The sequence below is a fragment of the Struthio camelus genome, chromosome 1, assembly GCF_040807025.1.
Source record: "Struthio camelus isolate bStrCam1 chromosome 1, bStrCam1.hap1, whole genome shotgun sequence".
In the NCBI taxonomy this organism is placed as follows: domain Eukaryota; kingdom Metazoa; phylum Chordata; class Aves; order Struthioniformes; family Struthionidae; genus Struthio; species Struthio camelus.
This window is the reverse complement of record NC_090942.1, coordinates 68,528,666-68,549,913: the sequence shown is the minus strand read 5'-3', so window position 1 is coordinate 68,549,913 and position 21,248 is coordinate 68,528,666. Positions and strand designations below refer to the sequence as shown.

Here is a 21,248-nt window from a genome sequence, read left to right as displayed (position 1 = left end):
TCATCTCAGGCTGGGGTGAGGCTTTGAAACCAGCACCATATGCTAAAGCACTGGAAGTCATTGGCTGTTACAAGCAGGCACCCATCGCTCCAGCTGCTGCTTTCAGTGGGGCTAAGGCGGTGCTTTTGGCAGACGTGCGGGGTGGGGGGAGGGCTCAGTGCCCATTGAAGGTGCAGAAGAGGCAGAAGCACTGTTTTTTTTTCCCCCCTGTGGGGCTAATTAACATACAGAGAGCTAAACACTCTGTAGATGCAGGGAGTCACAGTTCTGTGTCTAATTATAAGTACTGATTTCACTGTGAAGAGCCTGAAGAGGTAGCATCCAGCTGCTGAAACTGGCAAGAAGGCAAAGCAGTTCCTGTGAACAGGATTGTTCTTGATGACAGAAAAGAGCTGGGCATGGCCATGGGATGGCAGAGCAGCAAGCAGCCTTGTTTGCTGTCGTTTCCCTCTACCACTGACCCATGACTTAGGAAAGAACCTCAGGGCAGTTGCACTAAAAAAGCATTTCACCATTTTATACAGCAAGTTACTTTCTAACTCAAAAATCGGTGCAGTAAGAAAGAGATGAAAGATCATAATCCTATGATTATGCATGATCAGAGAAGTGCTGCAGTGGCATTTTGACCCTATCCTTACTCCCCTTGAAAGAATGAGCCAGGCCCTGAATTTATCGACTGCTTGAAGCAAGCTAGGGCGAAGGGCACCTTCAGCTAGCCTGCGTCTCACTAGTTGCACTGTGTAATCCAAAGCGACACAAGCTAATGGCCTGCTAGTTGAAGGGAAAAAAAGGAGATGTGTTCAGTCAAAATAATTATGGTGCCCCCCAGATAAGTGTCTGGGTTGAAAATATTTAATCAATTTAAATAAAACTTGAACAGCTATCAACAAATCAGAGCCTGATATTGCCTTCACCAGTGTCAGGGCTACAATCGGTTTCCTTCCTGGTTATGGTGCTGAAGGTGCAGGTCTCACCATGACAGTGCTCAGATACTGAAGAGAAACCGTCCACAAAGGAGGCAGACGAAGAGCCTCACAAAGTCTTTGGTACAGAAAAGCAGCAACCAGCTGTTCTTCAGAAGCAGTAGCTCACAGAGTTGACCTACAAACCAGTTCTCTGGTCTCCATCACGAAGTGTCTGATTTCCCTCGATGGAACTAAGAACAGAAGAAACCTGACAGTTTGTTCCTGGCCCTAGATTAAAGGGCTTGGTTTGAGGGTTTGGACAAGTACAAATGAACACACGGGAAACAATTTCCATAGCAGTACATAAGATACAAGTTCTGACCTTTCTTAACTCTGCAAATGCTGATCCAAAGGCAGGTTTAACCTGGGTTCTCTCCTTGATCCACTGTGGCAGCTTATTAAAGATGGCAGGGCGTGCATACCTGTGATCCAGGAGTAGGATGCTTGCAAAGTCCCTCTGGTGGCGAATGGCTCTCCCTGTACAGTGTGCAAACACATGAAACTGGCTAACTTAAGTTTTTGTTCTCAGGCAAGTAACATTTATGTTCTCATCATCTATATGTAGAGTGATTGGGTAAGGCCGCCTTTTTTTTCCCCACCCTCCTACTCCAATGCAATTGCATTTTGTACCCCCCCCCCCACCCATGCCAGCCAGCCTAAGGGAGGATGATTACCTATTGACTGGTTTACTGCTTTCATGCAGAGGTTTTCAATCAGCACTCTGCTAGGTGCCTGGCCAGCAGCTCTTGGCTAGAAGAGAAAAAACACTGAAAATGAGGCAGATGTAAATCAAACTAGGAAGTCCTCTTTCTTTAGTGAAGAACTCGGGCAAATAACTTTTATCCTTGCAGGATGAGCAGATGCCTAAGCAGACCCAAAGCAGAGGGTAAGAAGGAACAGAAGAGAGGCTGCAGTTAGGAAACTTATTGTGAGTCATTCACAACGAGGCAGCCCAAGGCCTTGAAAGCAGACCACTTGTCCCCAGCTGCCCTGACTCTTATAGCTGCACAGGAATAGCATCGCTGGTAGGCCAATGGGTGAGGAAAAGTGAGCCGAGAGGAGATGCGATCCTAGCATGGAGCCTCCACCACCCTGCCGCCTCCTCTGGGCTGAAGGGCTTTTGTTCCCCTTGGAGCTCAGAGTTCCCAGGAACGCCCTGTGCTGTTTCTTGTGTTCAGGGCCAGCCGTGAACATGCAGCGTAAGAAGGCTGTGCTTTTGGTACCACATCGTGAAAGAACCAGGCCCCACCAACCATGGGCAAGCTCTGTCAAAAGAATCCCTGAAGGCAGCCCTGGGACTCTTGTGCCAGGAGGGCAGTTACTAGCAAAAAGCAAAAGTGAAAGAAACGGAGGCCTAAGCCTCCCTGTTACCATTGTTTTGTCAAGCCAAGTCATTTTTTCCTGGAGCTCTGGAGATTTAATGTTGGGGTAAGGCATGCCCACCATAATCACACACCTGCAAGGGGCAAGGGAAGAATGCATTATTATTAACGTCTCATGCTAGAGCGCTTTGCCAATAGACAGATAAATTAGAGAGGTCACTGCACCCCTGAAAGACAGCCAGCCTTGAAAACCAAAGGCAGCAATAAAGCACAGCAGTTTGACACGCACATACTGAACTGAAAGCTGCAGAGGGATTCAGGGTGCCAGAACAAGGAATTATCTAGCACAGCAAGCCTAACTGCATTACCCTCATGAAAAGGACGCTGGACAAGTCACTAATCAGGAGTTTTACACCTAGCACCTAGCAGACTTGGTCCCATTAGTTTAAGCATCAGCCAAAGTCATGTGCTCCCTAGCATTTTCTATCTATGCGAGTACTGACTCATCCATCCTGCTCAGAATCACAGCACCACAAGCTGAGTGCCCACCTTAAAAAGAGCAGCTATTTTACCTTCCCAGGTCATCAGAGAAGTTGATCCCTTCACTCATTTTCCCTCCAACTACCGAAAACAGCAGGGCTCCTGTCATCTGGCCTCCCACATGGCTGCAGCGCTGCAAGAGAGGAACCAACACATTAAACCAGAGTTGGGAAAACTTCGGTGTTTCAGAAACAGAGGCACACCTGGGTGAGAGCCCGCTTTCCTTGTTAAAAGCTTGTTTCTTTGTTAAAAGCTACAATGCCCTTTTCAGCAACACTTCTACACAGCTGGGATGCTTCACTCCCAGCAGACTGCCAGCTCTGCTTACCTTTATGCACTTGGCATATTCCACGAGCACCTGTTCCACCTGGTTGGCTTTCTTAGGCTCCTGAAAGATCTGTCAAAGGCACAATGTGTTAGTTGCAGCAACAGGAAGCAAACAGAGTGAAGAAAACAAATTATTTTAATCCCATGCTATTGAACACTACATGCTATTAAACACTGCATGGTAGTAAGATGGGGCAAGGGCACATTGCCTGAAGAAACAACTTAACCAGCACCTTTCCCCTCCAGCCTGGAAAAGCACTACATGTTCACTGTAACACCTTTCCACTGGGCTCTGAAGGGAACAGCAGCAAACATTCCCATTCATCTTAGGCAGACTTGTCCAATTCTGTAAGAAGTTAAAAATCATCTGAGTGCTGGAAGGCAGGAAAGCGTGATCTACCTCCTCCATCTATGAATCAAGATATGGGGGGATGACGAGACCCTCTGGCTGCAGGATCTTGGAGGATAGTGAGACAATCAAGCAGTTCAAATCACCAACTAATTACAAGTAATAATCCCCCTTGCCTAGTGAATCAATTATTAGCTTTCTATATTAAAAAAATAAAATACATTGAGTAATATTTCCTAGTACTGAATTTTCACATTACTGAAAACCCTGCAATTAATTGAGCTGCTTTTTGATAGGTGCTGCATCTTGACCTAAATCACAATTTTTTTTTTTCTAGTAAACAAAAAGTGCAACATCTGTCTTACTTATGACAATAAAGAACCCAAGAGACGTGTTTCCTTTTGGTTAGCAAGAAGCACTATGAGTTTTTACCAGCCAGAATCAATCTTTCAGAAAAAAATAACTGGTAAGTACAAATGTAAGCAAGGCTATTTAACTTATTAAACAGTAGCTATTGAAGCCTCTGGTTTAAATGAATCCTCCCTGTGTAATTTATATATAAATTTCAGTGTGATCTCACCACAGCCACCTCAGGAAAGACTTTAACCTCCCTCTTCTATTATATGATCTTGTGTGTAGGCAGCTGAAAGTCCCACTTGCTGCACTTCTACCAATGGCTTTGCTAACACATATCCAATTTTCTGGAGACTGCAAAGGCCAAACAAGAACAAATCAGTAATGAAAAGTATAGCAAGTAGCATGGATGTGGCACAAGCCCTTGGGAGATGTTAGCCAGACCATTACGACCCTGACGGAACGTACCTGAAAAGCACTATGAACGTTAGTTGTACAAATACACAGAAAGGCTGAACTGTGGTGCTTCCACCAAGAAAACCAACAGGCAGATCCATGTGCCAGAATGCCAGCACCAAGGCTGTGAAATATCTGGGACTCTGCTTTCCAAAGCCACGTGGTAAGTTATTTAGCTTCTGGTAAACAGAAGTCACAGCTATAGTATCTGTAATTCTTTTTTTCTGGCACATGATCCAAGATCTGCCCAAGACAACCAGGCTGCAAAAACCTCAATATCCAACCTTCAAATACTTGTGACAGTCATTAGAAAGGTTTCATATGTGCAGGGATCTCCCCATTTAATGTTTCCCAACATACACAGGAGTCACTGCTGCCACCTTGCCGAAGAGGCAGAAGGGTCAAACACCTCAGTCAAGGTCATACAGGCAGCCTGTGGCACAGACCACAGGCAAGATCAGAGTGCTCGTCTTTCAGTTCTCAGCTCTGCACTTTCACTGGAAAAAGCCATCTGTCCTATGAACTGCAGGTTAGTACAATCCTGTCTAGCCCTTAGTTGTGCTATTCTGTGTTCAAGGGATACACAGCTGAGCCTGGGAAAATTCCTTATAAGAGCCCAACCTGAACACTCCAGCCTCACAGCCCCAGCCACAGGGGAACAAACCTGCAAGCTGTGGAAAGGGAGGGTTGTCTCCCTCCACGGCCTCTACACAGTCTGTGCACTTACAGAACCTGTAGCAGCATTTAATCTAATTTAGATCCCAGCTCAGTGGTCAGCTGCCCGGGAAGTATCATTTATTCATTACTGGAGGGATTGGCTAGATAAACATCCGCTCTGCTCTGCTGTGCAGAGTATGAGAACAACTCAGCGAGAGAGGCCTGTAATGCATAGATAATTGTTTGACTTTTGAAACCTCCATTTAAAGTACCAACTGCCCATGGCTGCACAATTACCTTCTTTTTAGTTGCCAGGCGGGTGAGCAGCCCCGTCTTTTCCCAGTGCGCATACACCTGCTTCTCATACTCATAGGAAGGGAAGAAGCACACCACACCCCCTGGGACCACGTTGCACACGTTGCAAAGGATTCGGCCCGTCTCATCCATCTGCAAGAGAGACGAGCACACTGCAGCTGACAGGAGCTCCACCTAATGCTGCTTCAATTCTGAGGACAGTGTCAGGAACACCTCTTCCCTAAGTCATGCCTTGGGGGAAGAAAGGATGTGGGAGACGTGCATGGTCTAAGAGGGCTCTCTAGGGGAGCTGGGAATCACCAAAAAGCCATTCACTGCTTGACCTCTCCTAAGCCACAGTCTCCATGACCATTGTGAAGCAGTGGTCGCTCAGGGAAGGAATGATTACATCTGTTGCCTAACGGATGGGAGTTGTCACACTAGAACAGATGTGCTAGTTTGCTCTCAACATCTGGTGGAGATAGAGGCAGAGCAGACCTAGTGTCCAGTGTTAGATCCTTACTGGCCCACCTCAGGAAGAACAGAGCAATGAAGAAAAGTGTGCAGAAACATCTGCCACCTGTCTCGTCTGGGTGGGCTGCACTCCGCAGGGCTGCCATGCTGCACAGTCATTGAGCTCCCTTCAAACCATGAAGCAGTCAGGGATCTCTTTCTGATAGCCGGCACACACAGGCTGCAAGATCTCAGTACAGGCAAACAGGAGATGCTAGTCTCCCTAGTCTGCAATAGCAACCTCCGAGCAGGCAGCTCAAAATCCCTTTTGCTGCTCTTCTTTCCCAATCACTTGGCAACATGCCTGCCCCAACTCCCACAGATTGCCTCTCCCATGGCTTTTGATCAGCGCACCTTTCAGATACAGAACATGGAAGTGTCCTATGAAACATCAGCAAGTGAAACAAAGAAGAGATACCAAGGAAGAGAACAAAGGGAAGCCTTACCATTTGGGGCAGGTCTCTCGTCTGGTAGGTGAACTCTAGCTGCTGGTTGGACGGACCAGTGCAGAGGATTATGGGTAAAATGTTTTCTGGAGGAATCACGTGACCTGGAGGCAAAAATGAGGAGTGGGAGTCAGCATCACTGCTACGTGCACAAACCCAGCTAGCTGAACAGCTTCATCTGTGCGCAGTGACTCAAGCACGTTTGCCAAGCTAAGCCAGAGTGCACAAGCCCCTCAGCACTCAGCTGCTCATAACTTATTTTCTGAGCCCCTTGCAAGAAAGCAAGGCACACTGCCTGCCGATACTGGCTGAGATCACTGCGGAAGCTTAGATTGGAAGGGAACTAGCACCCCTTTGCTGCCGTGATTTCTAGGAAAGATGCCATGTTGCTGAGAGACTGCTGACAAAACGGCACCAAACATCCACAGCAACACTCAGTCCCCACACAGCAAGATTATGACCCCCTCCTTCCCCCACCCCAGCACACTCACCACAAGAGAACTCCACAATTCGTGCAGGGTCCACCCCAGCACAGGACAGCAACTGCTCTCGGAAGTCAGCCACCTATCAACCACAAGCCGAGATGAGTTAGAGCAGCAGTGGTGGAAAGGTGGTCAGCTCAGTACAGTGGGCTGGTGGCACCAACGGAAGCAGAGCAGATGGGCTCTCTGCCTCACAATGAGAAAAAACGTCAAGGTGATAGGCATGCAGTCCAGGGGTAGGTGGCGTGCTGGAGACCAGGGCACACAGGAGAAAGAGGTGTGGAAATCCTGCAAGGTCAGCCGTGGCCTGAAGCTGCTGCCAAGCACAGGGCTTGTCTACCTTGGTGGTCCCACGGCTGGCACAACTGTCCAGCCCTGAGCTCCAGCCCGGCGGCAATGTGGAGCAGTGGGTGGCCGTGCCTCAGCACCCACACTGGGTGTGGAGTAGACACATCCCCCTGCCGCCCACCTCCGTGGTGCTGCCCAGGCAGAAGCACAGCTCAGCCAGCAACATGGTCTGCTCTTGGGGGAGCAGGGACCCCCTGCACCACAGCATTGCTCCCTGCTGCTGAGGTAAGGCCAAATGCCTGGCACGGACCTTCAAGCTGGTCCAAGCAGAAGAGGCAGCGTGAATGCAGGAAGAGGTTGATTTTTTAGAGCCCTTGAGCCTTGCTGTGGTCCTGCTGCGTGGGGCAGGTCTCCTGCCTAGAATCCATCCTCTCTTGGCCCATCACACTCCAATTTCAGACCTTCCTAGGCCCAAAAACCCATAACCAGGTCGTCTAAATACTGTACAGAGCACATCTTGGATTGCAATTACATTCTCTCTCCTGGGCTGCAGTCTGAAAGGTTCAAAGTGGGAACAGTGGTCTTCCGAAAAAAAGAACGCCACTACTGCACTCAGGTCCTGCACTTTGCACTACTGTCCTTCCCTCACTTGTCTCTACAAGAGCAAAGAGGAGATTCAGGGCGTTCCTCTCCAGAAACAAGAACGGCTGAACTGCATAAATGTAACTAACTGGAATATCTGACACACCCCTACAGCATCTACATAACAGGAACACACTCTCTCTTAGGCCCTTTATTCAAAAGCAATGGGCTGTAAATTGAAGAGAGAGATCCTAGCACCATGGCAACTCCGGAGTCTTGATTCTTCTGAAAGATTCCCTACGGCATGGTCCCTGTGGGATCCCTATCCCTTTAAAAGGTCAGTGCCAGTCCCAACCTGTGAGCTCAAGAAACTGCTTCAGCCTGTACCATAGCCTTGAGGACCAGCAGGCTGACCACAAGGCTGCCCTTGTATCTACAGCTTTTGCACAAATAGGCAGGGTGACACCTCATACAGGGAAACCACACCAAGAAGATAAGAGGGTAGATAAGAGAGGTCTTTTCCCCATGCATGCCATAGGAACTGGGTGGAAAAGCATGTCCCAGCAGGGGCCAACCCGCTGTCTTTCTACGCTTGCTTGCAGTGACAGAGACCTCCTAAGAGCTTAAGAGTAACATCCGTAATCCCTCACCGGCTGCATGGTGCCCCCAGCAATGATCACAGCTCGGCACTCTTTCACCACCTTGGCAAAGTGTACAGCTGGATTCAGCAAGAGGAATTTGAGGCTGCTCTGACCAACAGTGCCTGGGAAAAGGAGAGAGAAAGTATCAGGAGCCAACTGAGACACTCAGTCTGGGACACGAGGGATATGAGAGGTTCCCCTCCTGCCTCCTTGGGCACTCAGGCAGATCCATGCCTCTCAAAACCAGGACTTGCTGTTCAAACACTGCCAGGGGTGATGGTAGGCAATACTGACCTGGAAGCTTTTTTAGGAAGCTATTATTTAGCTTCCTAACCTTCCTGGAGCTGTAGAGGTGCAGTATAAGTTGCAAGACAAAAATCCACACCCAAAGTGGGAGAAGATCTCTGCAACTTTTGATTCCTAGCCCCAATGCCCTTGTAAAGGCTTCCTTTGGGTTCACGAGACTCCTCACACAGGCTGAGCCTGCCAGCTGGAACCACAGACCTGCTGAGTATATTGGCAGGGCTGCAGACCCTCACAGAATCAGGATCACCTGCCTCACCATCAGCGAAGTGCTCTGCTCGTGAGTCTTGTCACCTCAGCTTTCCCATTCCAGTACCTTGCTTGTTGAGAATGACTCGGCCATCTTGGTTTGCATTCGTCAGGGCTGAGAGAAATCCTTCAATCTGCATCAGCGGAGAGGCACTTCGGAGCTGGTCACTCTCAGTCTCCACAGGAAGGCTCTGAAGAGCACCTGCGAGCCAGAAGAGAGAAGAAGTAGGCAACCTAGGCCACATTTTCAAAGGCAGGGACTAAGCACTAAATACAGACGGGCCCTCTCCAGGAACACGATACAAGATCTACGCTTGCAGGTAAGGAACAAAGTTCTGTTTCGTTGCTAATAAACAAAAGGAAAATTTGGCTTTGTAGCTGGTATCGCCATACGGGTCCCTATGGTAGTTCAGGTCCCAGAGCCAGTTGGTCACAGCACTGCAAAGCTTGAGTTTGTGCAGTGTAAACATAGAATCACATAATCATTCAGGTGGGAAAGGACCTCAGGAGATCATCTAGTCAAATACACAGTTGCTTAAGTTACCTAGTCAAACATATTTTACAAAAGTTGTGTAGGGCAGCTTCTGCAGTCTCTCACACTTTTCAGATCTGCCTTCCCACTTTCCACATCCTTACTTTGTCCACAGACACACAAGTGGAAGCTGTCAGAACTCACCCTCTTTATCAGATCCTTGCTGGAGGCTCAGAAGAAAGTTCTGCAAACCAGTCAACTTCTGGTTCTCCTTGCTGGTCTTCACAACTGTGGGGGCTCCATATCGCTCCACAAACCCAAAAAGCTGCCAAGCCAAAGTCAGAAACACTAAGACTACCAAGCAGCAGGAGTTGGACAGAATAAAAATAAGTTTGCTAGCCTGCCACAAATTAAGTTCCCTGACAGGTGTTCAGAAACCATCCAAATCAGAGTCTGTGAGCACTGCCCAGGCCTCCCCGCTTTACTTTTCTCCCCACGCTGAATGAAAACCAAAACAAGTCTCTGATGCTTGTTCCTCCAATGCCATGCAGTCTACTGGGCTGGCAAGTTTGAGGCCAAGCAGCAAAGAATCATCACTCACTGCAACACTAACATGCCATGTGCTGCTCTGCACATAAGCGAAAGGTAACATACAGTGCTTTTTGCAGGAACCATTTTGTTTGCAAAGCAGGGTGGAGAAGACAGACTCCTACCCAAGCTGCTGCATCTTCCACTTCTAACACAACATGTGGAGCAGCGTTTGAACACTCTACTGACTACAAAGCCAAAGGAGCAGTACCTTCCTACTGATGAGGCTCTTCTCACAGTAACGCTGAACCTGTTAGATGAAGAGAGAAAAAATAATTGGCTTTCAGCATCCCTTCTCCGATCCTTGCCTCGATCTTTGACCAGCAGGGATATCCCTTGCTGTTCTTGCTGAGCTCTTGGGGACAGCTGCCAGGCTCTTTGTGAGCGTTCCTGACCAAACAACCTTTTATTACAAAGGGCACTGCTTCTGGAGTAGAAACCCTTTGTGTTAAGATACCATGTTTGGAGGTTTGAGAGGTAGGTTACTGGAGTGGTCCAGTTTCCTCACCCTCCACCTTTACAGTCTTGCTTTGCCTACAGACCGTCCCTACATTGATACATGCTTAATTGGCTGCTCCCTGCTACCCCAAGGCCATCCACTCGGCTTTAGTGCACTGTTATCTAGACAGCAGCAGGAGATCTAGACATTGGGGAAGTAGGGAGAAGCTGCCAGAATGCAAATCCTGCCATGTGGACCTAGGCTCTACTTCCCCATCTCACACAGGCTTCCTGATAACCCTGAGCAACTCACCACTTGTGCCCTAGCAGAAGACAACATTTGCACTACCTTGAAGAGGTTGATGTTGTCAATCTGGCTCTGAAACAGAAAGTCATTGATGGATTTTAGCACTGTCCCTGAAAGAGACGGGGGGGGGAAAAAAATAAGAAATTAGCTGCTGGGTCTGCAGCCCCACACCTATGCCCACACCCATGTTCCTACCTGATAGCCAAACATCCTAGGTGTTAACTCTAGTCTTACCTGTTTGGGAAACTGCCTGAGAGTTAGGATTTTGGTTCACATTACCTGTAAAATACGAAATCAACTCAAGGAAAGCTTACACTGGGTCTGTCTTAAAACTAAGCAAGAGACTAACAATTGAGCTGAAAGGTGCATTGTGCCAGCACAGAAACAGGAATCAACTATACATCTGGAAAAAGTAGTTGTACAGACAAAACATCAGCTCCTGCTCAGTTCGTTTTTCTTACCCCCACAGCTTAGCCCCACAGTGTAGGATAAGTATTCTGCTACATCCTAAGAAGTGCCACCTACATTCCTTCTGTAGTAGGAGGCAGCAGGTAGGGTGGGAGCATACAAATGCTCACACACTACATAATCATCATGCTGCAAAGATAAAGGGATGGGGACCGCAGTGCATCCCTCACCCCTCCTCAATGCAGCACCAGGGAGCTGGGAGGCGCGTAGGCTGGCAGGTGATCGGGAAGAAGGGAAAGCCTGAGGACAGCTCTGCACCCAGACCCTGACAGACAGAACAATATTAACTGCTGCCACTCACTGTGTTTTATGTCCTAGTGTTTAACACCCACCTCACATCTCATTTTTGCAGCCTCAGTCATGAAGCTGTACACAGGCTGCATTTTCTCATGAAAGTACTTAGCCAGGCGTGGGGAAGAGAAGACTGGCCGGAACAGAGGAGGAAAAAAAGTGGTGCATTGGAGAGAAGGAAAGAGAGCACCAACAGGCCCCTGCCCCAAACAGCTGCATTTTCCCTGGGGGAGGAGGAAGTTCTTTACGAAAAACAGGTTCCCCTCAAGGCATTACAGGAAAGGAGCCCTGTGAATGCCTGTGGATTTAAAAAACACAGTAAAGTAATGTTTTTTCCACAAAGGAAAGACTTCACTCAATAAAGATTCACTCTGCAGAGGCATGCCTGCCATAGCAGAGGCCTCGCCACCAGATGATCCAGGAGATTTATTCTCTGCCATTCTTATTCTGCCCTGATTACTGTCACATCTGCCATTTTCCTCACCTAGCACTCCAGCTCCCCCCCACTCAAATCACATCTGAGAACTGTACAGAAAGAGAAGCAAACTGCCTCGCTAACAACTTACACCATCATCTTCTGCTCCTCAACTAATCAAACAGAATAGGGGTTCAGGCAGACACCAGTCCACATTTCCAGGGTACAAACCAGACTGAGGAAAGAAATTACTAGTGTCCAAGCCTATATGTGAGCAACAAATCCCTTACGCCTCTGCAGAGAAGGAACTGCGACACAGTGCGCTGAGGAAACACCAACTAGCTCAGAGTCTAAATGCATCCACAGAGATGGAACATTTTCTTACCTCCCAGCACAGACACAAACTGCTGCAGCAAATACAGGATCTGTTTAATGTACATCAGGTTCTTTGCCTTTAGACGTTTCCTATGAAATAACAGTCAGGTATCAGATCCCAAAACATCTTCAGGGACTAACTCACACACAGCTTCCTAAGCTGCAGAGATAAGCATCTGAACTCCCTTCATTTTAGGGAGACAGGAACCAAGAATGACTTCTCCTAGGTTCACTCTCCAAATTTGTGACAGGGCACAGACCCCTGAATATCCTGCCAAAAGTCAAGCCAGAGCATTCACCCTTGCAGCCCAGGCGCTTCACTGTTCCCACCATCACCTCCCTCCTTACATACTAATTACAGTTTGTTTATTTTAACAGTAGTGATGCGCCAAGTCCATGTTGCAATAATGCTGCACAAATTCAAAGGTATTAGCAGTGAGCACAATAATCAGTTGCTGCAGGGATGACAAGATGCAAGATCTGGCCAGAGCTAAGAATCACATACAGCTTCCTCCTCCTCCTCCTCCGAGCTTACTACCTCTGCCATAATGGCAGTGAGCACACGAAAGGCTAAGGACCACGAGACGCATGAAAGACTGGAGCTTTTGAAACTGGGTATGACAAAGTAGGAGTGATTAGAAGGAAATATTGGGAAAGAAACTGAGAGGATATGGGAAAGCTAGAATCTCCAGGGTACTGCCTCTTTTCACTGCTTAATACCAGCCCCTGGAGTCCAGATTAAGATGAGTTCTAGACAGAGATAATGAAGCCAGTAGGTCCCCATCTGCAAGAGCATTAATGCAAATAACCTTCTACTGGGGAAAAAGCAAGAAAGGCCCTGCAGATATGAGATGTAAGCTGCGGCACCCACGCTGCCTGCCACTGTTCTTGTGCTATTTTCATCTGACATCCTCACCTGTATCGTTCCATGTACTGCAGCAGCTGGGAGTGGGCACAGCACAACTACAAGGACAAAGTAAGGACCTGGCATTACAGAGGAGTCAAAAAAGGGTGCTCTGCCAGATGTAGTGCTCAGTCATGGTTAACAGACCAGAACATGACTCACCTGAGCGCCGCTGACCTCTGCGCTGTGGATACAAGTGATGGTGTCTATGAGGTTGTGGGCCTCGTCAATGATTACAACCTGGTCCTTCAGACTGACTCCAGCAGCGCTCCTGGTGGCCTCATGCAAGAGCATCTGATAGGGCAGCACCACCAGCTGCGGGAGAAGTTCACAGTACTCTGACTCCCACTCTCATCCTTACAAACATAGAGCACTCACCAACTGCTCATAAAAGGCCCATAGTAGATGGCCCTGCAGAAGTCAGTCAAGTTATCTGCTCTTATTCTAGGAGGGAAAGGGAGGAGCAGAAACAGGGGCTTGTGTTTGTAGAGAGACACTGGGAGTTGATCTGAATGCAAATGACTGTACTACAACTACACACGGACAGGGATCCTGTTCAACCCTCAAATAATAATGGTAAGAAAAGTCCAGCACCACAAGAGCAGGTTACATTTCTAATCTCCTTTGAAGCACCGAAAGGATGTTTTCTGACAGAGAACCGAGGGAGTAAGAAGAATAGCAGTAAGTGCTAAGATTATACCCATGCGCCAGTACTGCTTCACAATTATCTGAGCCATTCAGGTACTTCAGAACGCTTGACTCACTACTGAAAGAGACTTAGAGCTTCCCTATTAGCTCCAAATGAGTACTTCTTGTCTTCCTGTGCTCTCTCAGCAAAACTAGAGCTGGCAAACATTCAGACTGCTTACAAACACCCAGAACACTGGGTAACAGTACTGGAGGGAGCAGGTAATCGGTTTATTCTTGGGAGGCCTTGGCACTAATCCCCCTAAACAGCATGTACACCTTACCTGAGCAGCAGGAATGGCATATCGACTCCCATAGTACGGGCAAGCTTTCGTCTCCTTTCCCAAAGCCACCAACTGCTCAATGTCTTTCACTTCCACTAGGACTTCATCACGGAGAAACTGCATTTGCTCATAGGCGTAAAATGGGCATATGGTACGACTGACACGTCTCTTCTTCCCCTCCGTCTCCTCTCCATCATTTTTCTTTTCTGATAGCAGAAATCAGAAGAAAGCCATGAGCAACATATATACAACAACCTAAAACAGCTACTTTGAATCCTTACAGCTGAACCTCATGGATTTCAAAGCAGGCTTTTCCACATGTATTTTTTACCTATCGTCTATTTAAAGAGCATCCAGCAGCAATATTCCCATCCCTGCAGTGGTCGCTGCTCCTGCCAGTTAGATTTAGCCATGTGACACTTTCCTATATTTCTAGTACTAAGTTGCAGCAACCACTTCCACTGCAGAAGTCCTGACTGACATAAGACTCTCCAAAAATATACAAGTCTCAGTCAATCTCCTCTAGCCTGGACGGACAAGAAAAGTAAAAGCTCTAATGGCCTCTAGCTCTGCTTCTCCAACCTATCATTTTCAAGCTCCTGCCACTCTTTTGCTGAAACGGATTGGCAGCAAGCACTGTCTCCAGACTCTCACTCATACCAGCTTTATCAGTGATTGCTTTCCCAGGCTAAAAGTGCTCATACCATGTTTGTTCTTCTGCATCTCCATACAGCGGTCATTGATGAGTTGGAGAGCCCCCAAGCGGCGCACCTCCTCATTCACACACAGGTTCTTAGACATGCCAAGAGAGGAAGCAGTAGGTGGTTATTTAAAAGAGAGAGCCCTCTGTGCTCCCTTTGCTGTAAAATAAAAGATTTCTCTAAAGGAGTCTAAGGCTAGACTTCAAAATGGAAAAGTCTATGGGTCAGACATTGTATACTAGCTGCTATGAATATGCTCCAATCCCATCAAAAAAATAACAAAGAGGAAAAATTAGAAAAGGTGCCCTGAGATGGCTCACTGCCACCCAACAGCTTCTAACAAATGCACATAGAAGCAATACTAAGAGAAGGAACAAAGCACCTTCCCAGAGAATCAGAAATCTGTAATCTTCCACATTAGAGGGAAGACAGACTCTTGAATTTATGTCAAAGGATAAATGGCAAAAACACAGCGCTGGGTGATGTGAGTGCACATCACCCAGATCTGTGTCATTACTCACTACCGCTTTAGTTTTCAATGGAGATTCAGTCAATCCCTGAGATGCCTTGTGAGTTGTTACACCCACACACCTCCTAGCAAACACTTTCATACCAGGTTAAGGTGCACTCTGGTTCCCCTGTGAACATACCACATACCTGCCTGGATCCCAAGGAGACCAGTCGTGTGTCTTTGCCAAAAGGACTTTTCTGCACCTCATGCACAAACTGAGACAGCTGCGAGTGGGTGCGGCTACAGTAGTAAATCTACAGTGAGGAAAAACGAAGGGAAGACGAGAAGAACGTGGAAGCCAAATCCCCTGCCTACAGCTAGTCCTGCAAGGAGGCAGGCAAGCACTACAACCAGGTTACCTTCCTCAAGCCTTCACAAATACAAGGGAAGACCTATGTCCGAGTGTCACCTTACAACTGCTGAGACCCACAGCCCTATCCTTCCTGTTAAATCCTATGCATCTGGCCTTTGTTTCAGCTGAATTTCCCAGAGTCCCTATGACAACAGTGAGTCACCATTGGAGAATAATAAAAATAATAATAATAATATAATTAAAATAATAAAAATAAAAATAAATTCTAGCATTATGCTTTCACAGCGAGTTACAGCAAAATTTCGGCAGCGTTAGCCGAGCGAGCTGCTTGGGCAGCCAGTGTAGTTCAAAAGGAGATAATGGCAGCAGTACTGGTTGCTATTATCAACAAACTTGACAATTATTGGTTAGTTTTAGTTAGTTTCTAAATCCCTCTGTACTGTATTACTCCGGGAAGGGTGCAAGGAAGCCATGATTCTACTCACACATACACTGATACACTGTTCTGTGTGCCACCATCTGCCCTCCTCATCTCACCTTAGTAACATGCTCTTCTTCCACATCATCATCTTCCTCCAGCCTAGGAAAAGAAAGAAAAGCCCAAAGAGTTTCCTTTCATCAGGTCACTGAGAGCTGGTATCGAGTGATGCTCTACCACAAGATAGCAATCTCAAAAGAGATGGCTGTATCGTCTCAAGAACAACCTGAGATCTTAACACATGAGCTAAAAGTAAAATTGAGTTTATAAGAATAGTGCAAGTATGCATGATCAAGTCAAGCCTTGTTCTTTAAAAATACAAATGTCTGTAGGACTGTGTTCAGGAACTTCAAGATACTTTTTTTTTTTTTTTTTTAATTTGGTGCTCCTGAGCCCCCAGCATGAGCTAATCAGTGTTATACTGCTCTTTGGTGTTTGTTTATTTATTTATTAGCTTTTCCCTTAGAGACAATATACCACCCTCAAGCTATTGCATAAAGCCAAGCTTCGGGAAGATGTTTAGTTGCCATACAATTCCTCAAAGGCAACAGCAGTTTAATGTTTGATAACTACTTCATTTATATGCAGTATAAGTGTTTCACAATTTAAGGCAACAGGATCCATCTAGATAATGTTACTAATTAGGAAATTTGTATTTTAAATGTATTTGACTTTTCCTGCTAAAATATGGCTTCTGGATTTCTGCATAAAGCAAAAGGAACAAAATCATATACAAGAGAGAAACACATGCACATGGTTTTCATGCTGAAGCTCAGTTTTTAGAAATGTGAACATCTCTCCCTTTAGAATACCAAAACGTGTCAATGCTAATCTGCAGGAGCTTCCCTGGATGCCCTGAGGAGCATTTTGTTTTTCTAATGTATGAAATTTGATCTCAAGTTATTTACCCAGCAGCCAGAGGGCTTCTTTGTGGACCCAAGCCTTGGTGAAGGGAGGACATTGCCATGCATTTTAAGAAAGATGCACTTTCTCAGAAGACACTACAGGTCACTGTGCTGTCAACATAAGGCAGATCCAGCCAAACACACACCTTTGGAACTCACCCGTTTGCGTGCACTACAACAAAAATCTACCTTCCCTAGCTCAAACAGAGAAGAAACTCCAGATTTGCACAATACAGAGCCAACTTCAGATCCAGGAGGATAAATACTCAGTAAAAGAATCCCAGAGAGACATCTAAGAAAGTAATCACACCTGGAAACCCTACAATTAAGGGAAGCCAAGCACAATACAGAAAGCATTGCACTGGTGTGGAACGCCCTCAAGTCCCTGTCCTTACCCAGGTACTACTTTCTTCTCCTCATCACTTTCATATTCAGCAAGAATCAGCTCCTCCTCGTTGTGATCCAGCTGCTCTAGAACATCTGCTCCTCCCCCGTCCGAAAGAACCTCCTTGCTGAGCCGAAGAAGGCGCTTTGTCTCATCCTCCTCAGATCTCTGAAAGGAGCACACAATCACATTATTTCTCATTCAGAATAAGAGGTAGCACTGACATCACTTTATGCCATGGACAGGTCAGAAGACAGCACAGTCCCTCATCCAGAACACAGGGAACGGCCTGATGGGCAAAACCCCAGCAGGACAAACAAATGCATCAAGCTGTTCAACCGCACAGGAGGCAGCTAATATCAATAGCCAAAGTTTGCCCACATAGAAATACATGAAAGGGAAAGAAAAAAAAAACAAGGACTTTTGTGCAAAGGGCCCACCAAATTCCTAACTCCTGAAATGATAACACACACATAATCCAGCACTCGGTTCCTTGAAGAGGCCAACAAAAGATGACTGACTGGGGAAAACAGTATGTAAAAAAAAAAAAAAAAACAACGAAGAAAACCGATAAGGACATAATGAAGTAATCTGTCCACGGCGAAGGTTAGCATAAACTCAGTAACTGTTTTAAACTGAGAAGCACAAGATTTCTCTTGCTGGTTCTTTTCCTAACACTATGGTTCTTACTCTAACACAGATCTACCCCTCTACAAAAATTCTATGAAAATACTAAAGAATAGTTTTGATGGTTAACTGTGTTCTGTTACAGAAGAGGGGGTTTTCAGTCTGAAAGCAGTACCTTCCAACTTCAATAAGCATTCCTTCCTTTAGCATGTCATTATGAAGAAAGGCAGTTAGCAAGCACTATACAGCAGATGAATCATTTGTTTTTTCAAATCTCTACACTATTTTCTCTCATCTGCTTTCTCCCCTTTTATCGTGCGTCTCATTTTCATGCTTCTCATTCTCTTTTTAGCGACATAAGTTCTTTGTTCCATTTATTTTTTATTTGCCATTTACCTCTGAACTTTTGCCATTTCTGTTATCCGCTTTTGACAAGAGTTGACCAAAACTGAACACAGTACTTCAAATGGAGCATACTAGATACTAATAGTCTGACAGCCTAATAAGTCTGCCTGCCTGGGCACTTGAAGTGTGTTTTTCTGGAAAGTTTGACTCATATTACCAAAAAGCTCTTAGAGTATTGTGACCAGTTAACTCATCTAAATGGCAGAAAAATATACACCAACTGAATATGCAGAAAAGAGCATTTTCTGAACAATACAATCACATTCTCCATGAAAGTAAACAAATACAATTGTTCACTAGTGGTGAGCAAAGCACAACTAAAGCCTGATCCGACTTTTTTTGGTCCCATGATCTTAAATTGAACCCAGCTCTACAGATTTTATTTTGGATGTACACAATCAGTGTTCACACATGCTCATGAGAGCTTTTGAACAGCTAGCTTTCAAAGAAACTAAGTATCAAAGCTTTTGAAAGAAAAGCAAAGGGATGGAAGGCTATCAGAATGCATCCCCTCTCCATGTGAATACACAAGTGCAGTCGCAGGAAATTCTCTACACCCAAATTGTTTTTCGCATTTGTACTTTAAAAAAAGAATCCAACCAGAAATTTGGGATGGCCAGTTCAGCAGTCTAATGCAAAGAGCCTCCCAAGCATATGGGGAGCTCATCCGATTCCACTTAGAAAATTCAGAGTCAAGTTGTGCATGCAAGAATGAAAAGACGTGATATAACCAATAGAGAAACTTCTAAGCTTTGTAAGACAACTCACTTTTCTCTTTGCTGCATATTTTAACTGCACATTATGGCGAATTTTCTCAAGTCGATCTTCTCGATTTTTCCTCCTGATCTGCTCTTCCTAAAATAAAGGGAAAGTGAAGGAAGGATGAAAGGGGTTGAGCTGTAAAACTCAGGTATAATTACCTTCTAGTACCCCGGAGATACAAAAAAAATGCATCTGAATCAAAATTGTCAGTATGCAGTCCCTTTCTCCTTGAGTGCATTCCTACTCTACATTCCTAAGTTTGGAGCAAGTAGTTTCCTATCTTATGCCATCCGCACAGCAATGCTTCATCCTTCTTATCTGGAACAAAGTGCTTTGAAATAGGACCACGACCACCGAAGACTGCATCACTTGTTTCTCCAATTACCACCCATGGTACCACCCATTCTGATCCTCACACCTTGCTACTTTCCCCTTCCTCTACAAAGGAGCATTTCTCAACCTTTAGTCTGTCCACCATTTCCCGTTCTTCTTTCTTCTGCACAAACGCAGTGATCCAGTCTGGTTCCCTGGCTGAGCTTTTCCTATCTGGATGCCCGGGGTCATCCGAAGTCCCCTTCTGAAGGGACTCATCTGAAGTCAGCAGCTTCTTCTCCTCCTGTCCATTGTGCTCAAGTGCTAGAAGTCGGGCCTCCTCCTGCTTCTTTTTTTCCTCAAAGTCTCTGAGCCAGGAGAGGGCTCCACAGATAAGACTTAAAGATTTTCCCTGTCATTGAAAACAAACAAGACAAGCCACACATAGCTGAAGCATTGGTGTCACTGACAGTCAAGCAGCAATGCTGCTCCAAAGAGGAGACCCACATGTTGACAGTTCCAGCTCAGCAGGATCAAGCCACTTCCATGTGCTCAGATATAGGAAATTTCACACTTACTATTTGGCATTTCCCTTGTAATTGCCTTCTTTCTGTTTTTCCCCTTGCACCTGTCAGGGGCAGGCGGTGCACACCAATGCCAGCAGAGTCCTGCCACTAGCACCACAGAGGTGGCCAAAGTGCCTCCAGGCCGGAACCGTGGGCTCACCCTTTGTGAGGCAGCCGAGTCCCCAGGGTCCCTGGCCCCTTTTCCCAGGCACCACCGTCCCCCCAGCAGGGGTCTCCTTCCCCCTCCCACCTGACCGCCCTGCCGGGACCGGCTCCCTAAAGCCGCGCCACCCCTCCCTGGCCCCGCCGCACTGTCTCACCGTGCCCGTGGGGCTCTCGAAGATCCCGACCTGGCCGGCTTCCAGCACGCTGTACAGCGCGGCCATGAACCGCTCTTGGATGAGGTAGGGCGTGTAGGGGAACGGGAAGCGGGCCGGGCCCGGCCTCTGCGCGGCGCCGCCGCCCGCCGCCTGCGGGCACACGGGCCGCGCGTGAGCCCGGCACCGGGCGCCACCCGCCTCAGCGCCAACCGCCGCCCCCCGCCCGCCCGCCCGCCTCAGCGCCAACCGCCGCCCCCCGCGCGCGCCCGCCCGCCCGCCTCAGCGCCAACCGCCGCCCCCCGCGCGCCCACCTCCGCGCCCACCGCCGCCGGCCCGCCTTCCATCTCGCGCGCCACCGCCGCCACAAGGCCCCGCTTCGAACAGAGCGCCCGAGAAGCCCCGCCCCTCCCGCTGTGACGCCGCCGCGACGTCAGCTGCGGCGCGGAGAGCTGGCGCCTCCCCGGCGACAGGGGCGGGGCGGGGCCGCGGCGAGTGTGGGAGTCGCCGGCGCCGGTGGCGTTGGCGGCCGCTCGCGCGCGGCGCTCGTGCTCGGGGCCGCGCCCTTCCGTGGCGCGTGCGCGGTGCCAGCCGGCCGCGGCCTCCGCGAGCTGCCCCGTCCTTCCGCCGAGGAACACAGCCGTGGCAGCTGTTACCAACTTGCGCTGTTCTTTCTTGGTAGCCTTAAGTCCCCGTTCTTCAAACCTGCCTTCATTAAAAAAACCCCCCCGGTGCCGTTCCTGGCGTCTTCCTCTAGACATCTCTTCTCTTCGTTCAGCTATCACGAGTCATCACCTGGTACCGAAGCCACGAAGGGCGACTCGCTCTGCGCTGGACTTGCGCAGACCAGGCCCTGGGTCGCGGAGGCGAGGCCAGTCGGCCCCCCGCGCCGCGGCTCCCCGGGCGCGAGCTCCTCGCCCCGCCAAACACCGCGCGGGCCTGACCCCCATTTGACAGCATCGCTCCCCC

General features: G+C 47.7%; 1 protein-coding gene across 7 annotated transcripts; it reads right to left on the bottom strand.

Moving 5' to 3' along the window:
• Positions 1-837: 837 nt before the first annotated feature.
• Positions 838-20,686, bottom strand: DDX11 (DEAD/H-box helicase 11). Of its 7 annotated transcripts, none has more exons than XM_068946677.1 (27): positions 20,594-20,686; positions 20,283-20,408; positions 19,545-19,808; positions 19,091-19,177; positions 17,301-17,458; positions 16,060-16,102; positions 15,356-15,463; positions 14,702-14,789; positions 13,998-14,203; positions 13,189-13,341; positions 13,039-13,085; positions 12,133-12,212; positions 10,808-10,852; positions 10,616-10,683; positions 10,040-10,078; positions 9,445-9,565; positions 8,836-8,970; positions 8,226-8,338; positions 6,715-6,787; positions 6,224-6,327; positions 5,268-5,417; positions 3,156-3,224; positions 2,860-2,960; positions 2,337-2,421; positions 1,640-1,715; positions 1,288-1,442; positions 840-1,156 (listed from the first exon to the last, which is right to left on the bottom strand). In XM_068946677.1, the coding sequence occupies exons 1-27, from the start codon at positions 20,624-20,626 to the stop codon at positions 1,127-1,129; spliced, it is 2,757 nt and encodes a 918-aa protein (XP_068802778.1). In that variant the 5' UTR covers positions 20,627-20,686; the 3' UTR covers positions 840-1,126. The 7 variants fall into 7 exon arrangements, 6 of the variants coding, with proteins under 6 accessions (XP_068802789.1, XP_068802778.1, XP_068802769.1 ...); XM_068946668.1 differs by having other exon boundaries at positions 20,283-20,432; positions 20,594-20,644; XM_068946688.1 differs by lacking the exon at positions 20,283-20,408 and having other exon boundaries at positions 838-1,156; positions 20,594-20,677.
• Between the last annotated feature and the right edge of the window lie 562 nt (positions 20,687-21,248).

Bases quoted from the DNA above. Each gene is read 5' to 3' on its own strand.
- DDX11 (XM_068946647.1), bottom strand. From the start codon at position 20,626: ATGGAAGGCGGGCCGGCGGCGGTGGGCGCGGAG. The intron at 16,103-17,300 runs GTAAGGACAGGG...TTCTTTTCCTAG, and splicing joins GAGAAGAAAGTAGTACCTGG to GCTGGAGGAAGATGATGATG. The intron at 13,086-13,188 runs GTGAGTCATGTT...TTGTCCTTGTAG, and splicing joins CAGAGGTCAGCGGCGCTCAG to TTGTGCTGTGCCCACTCCCA.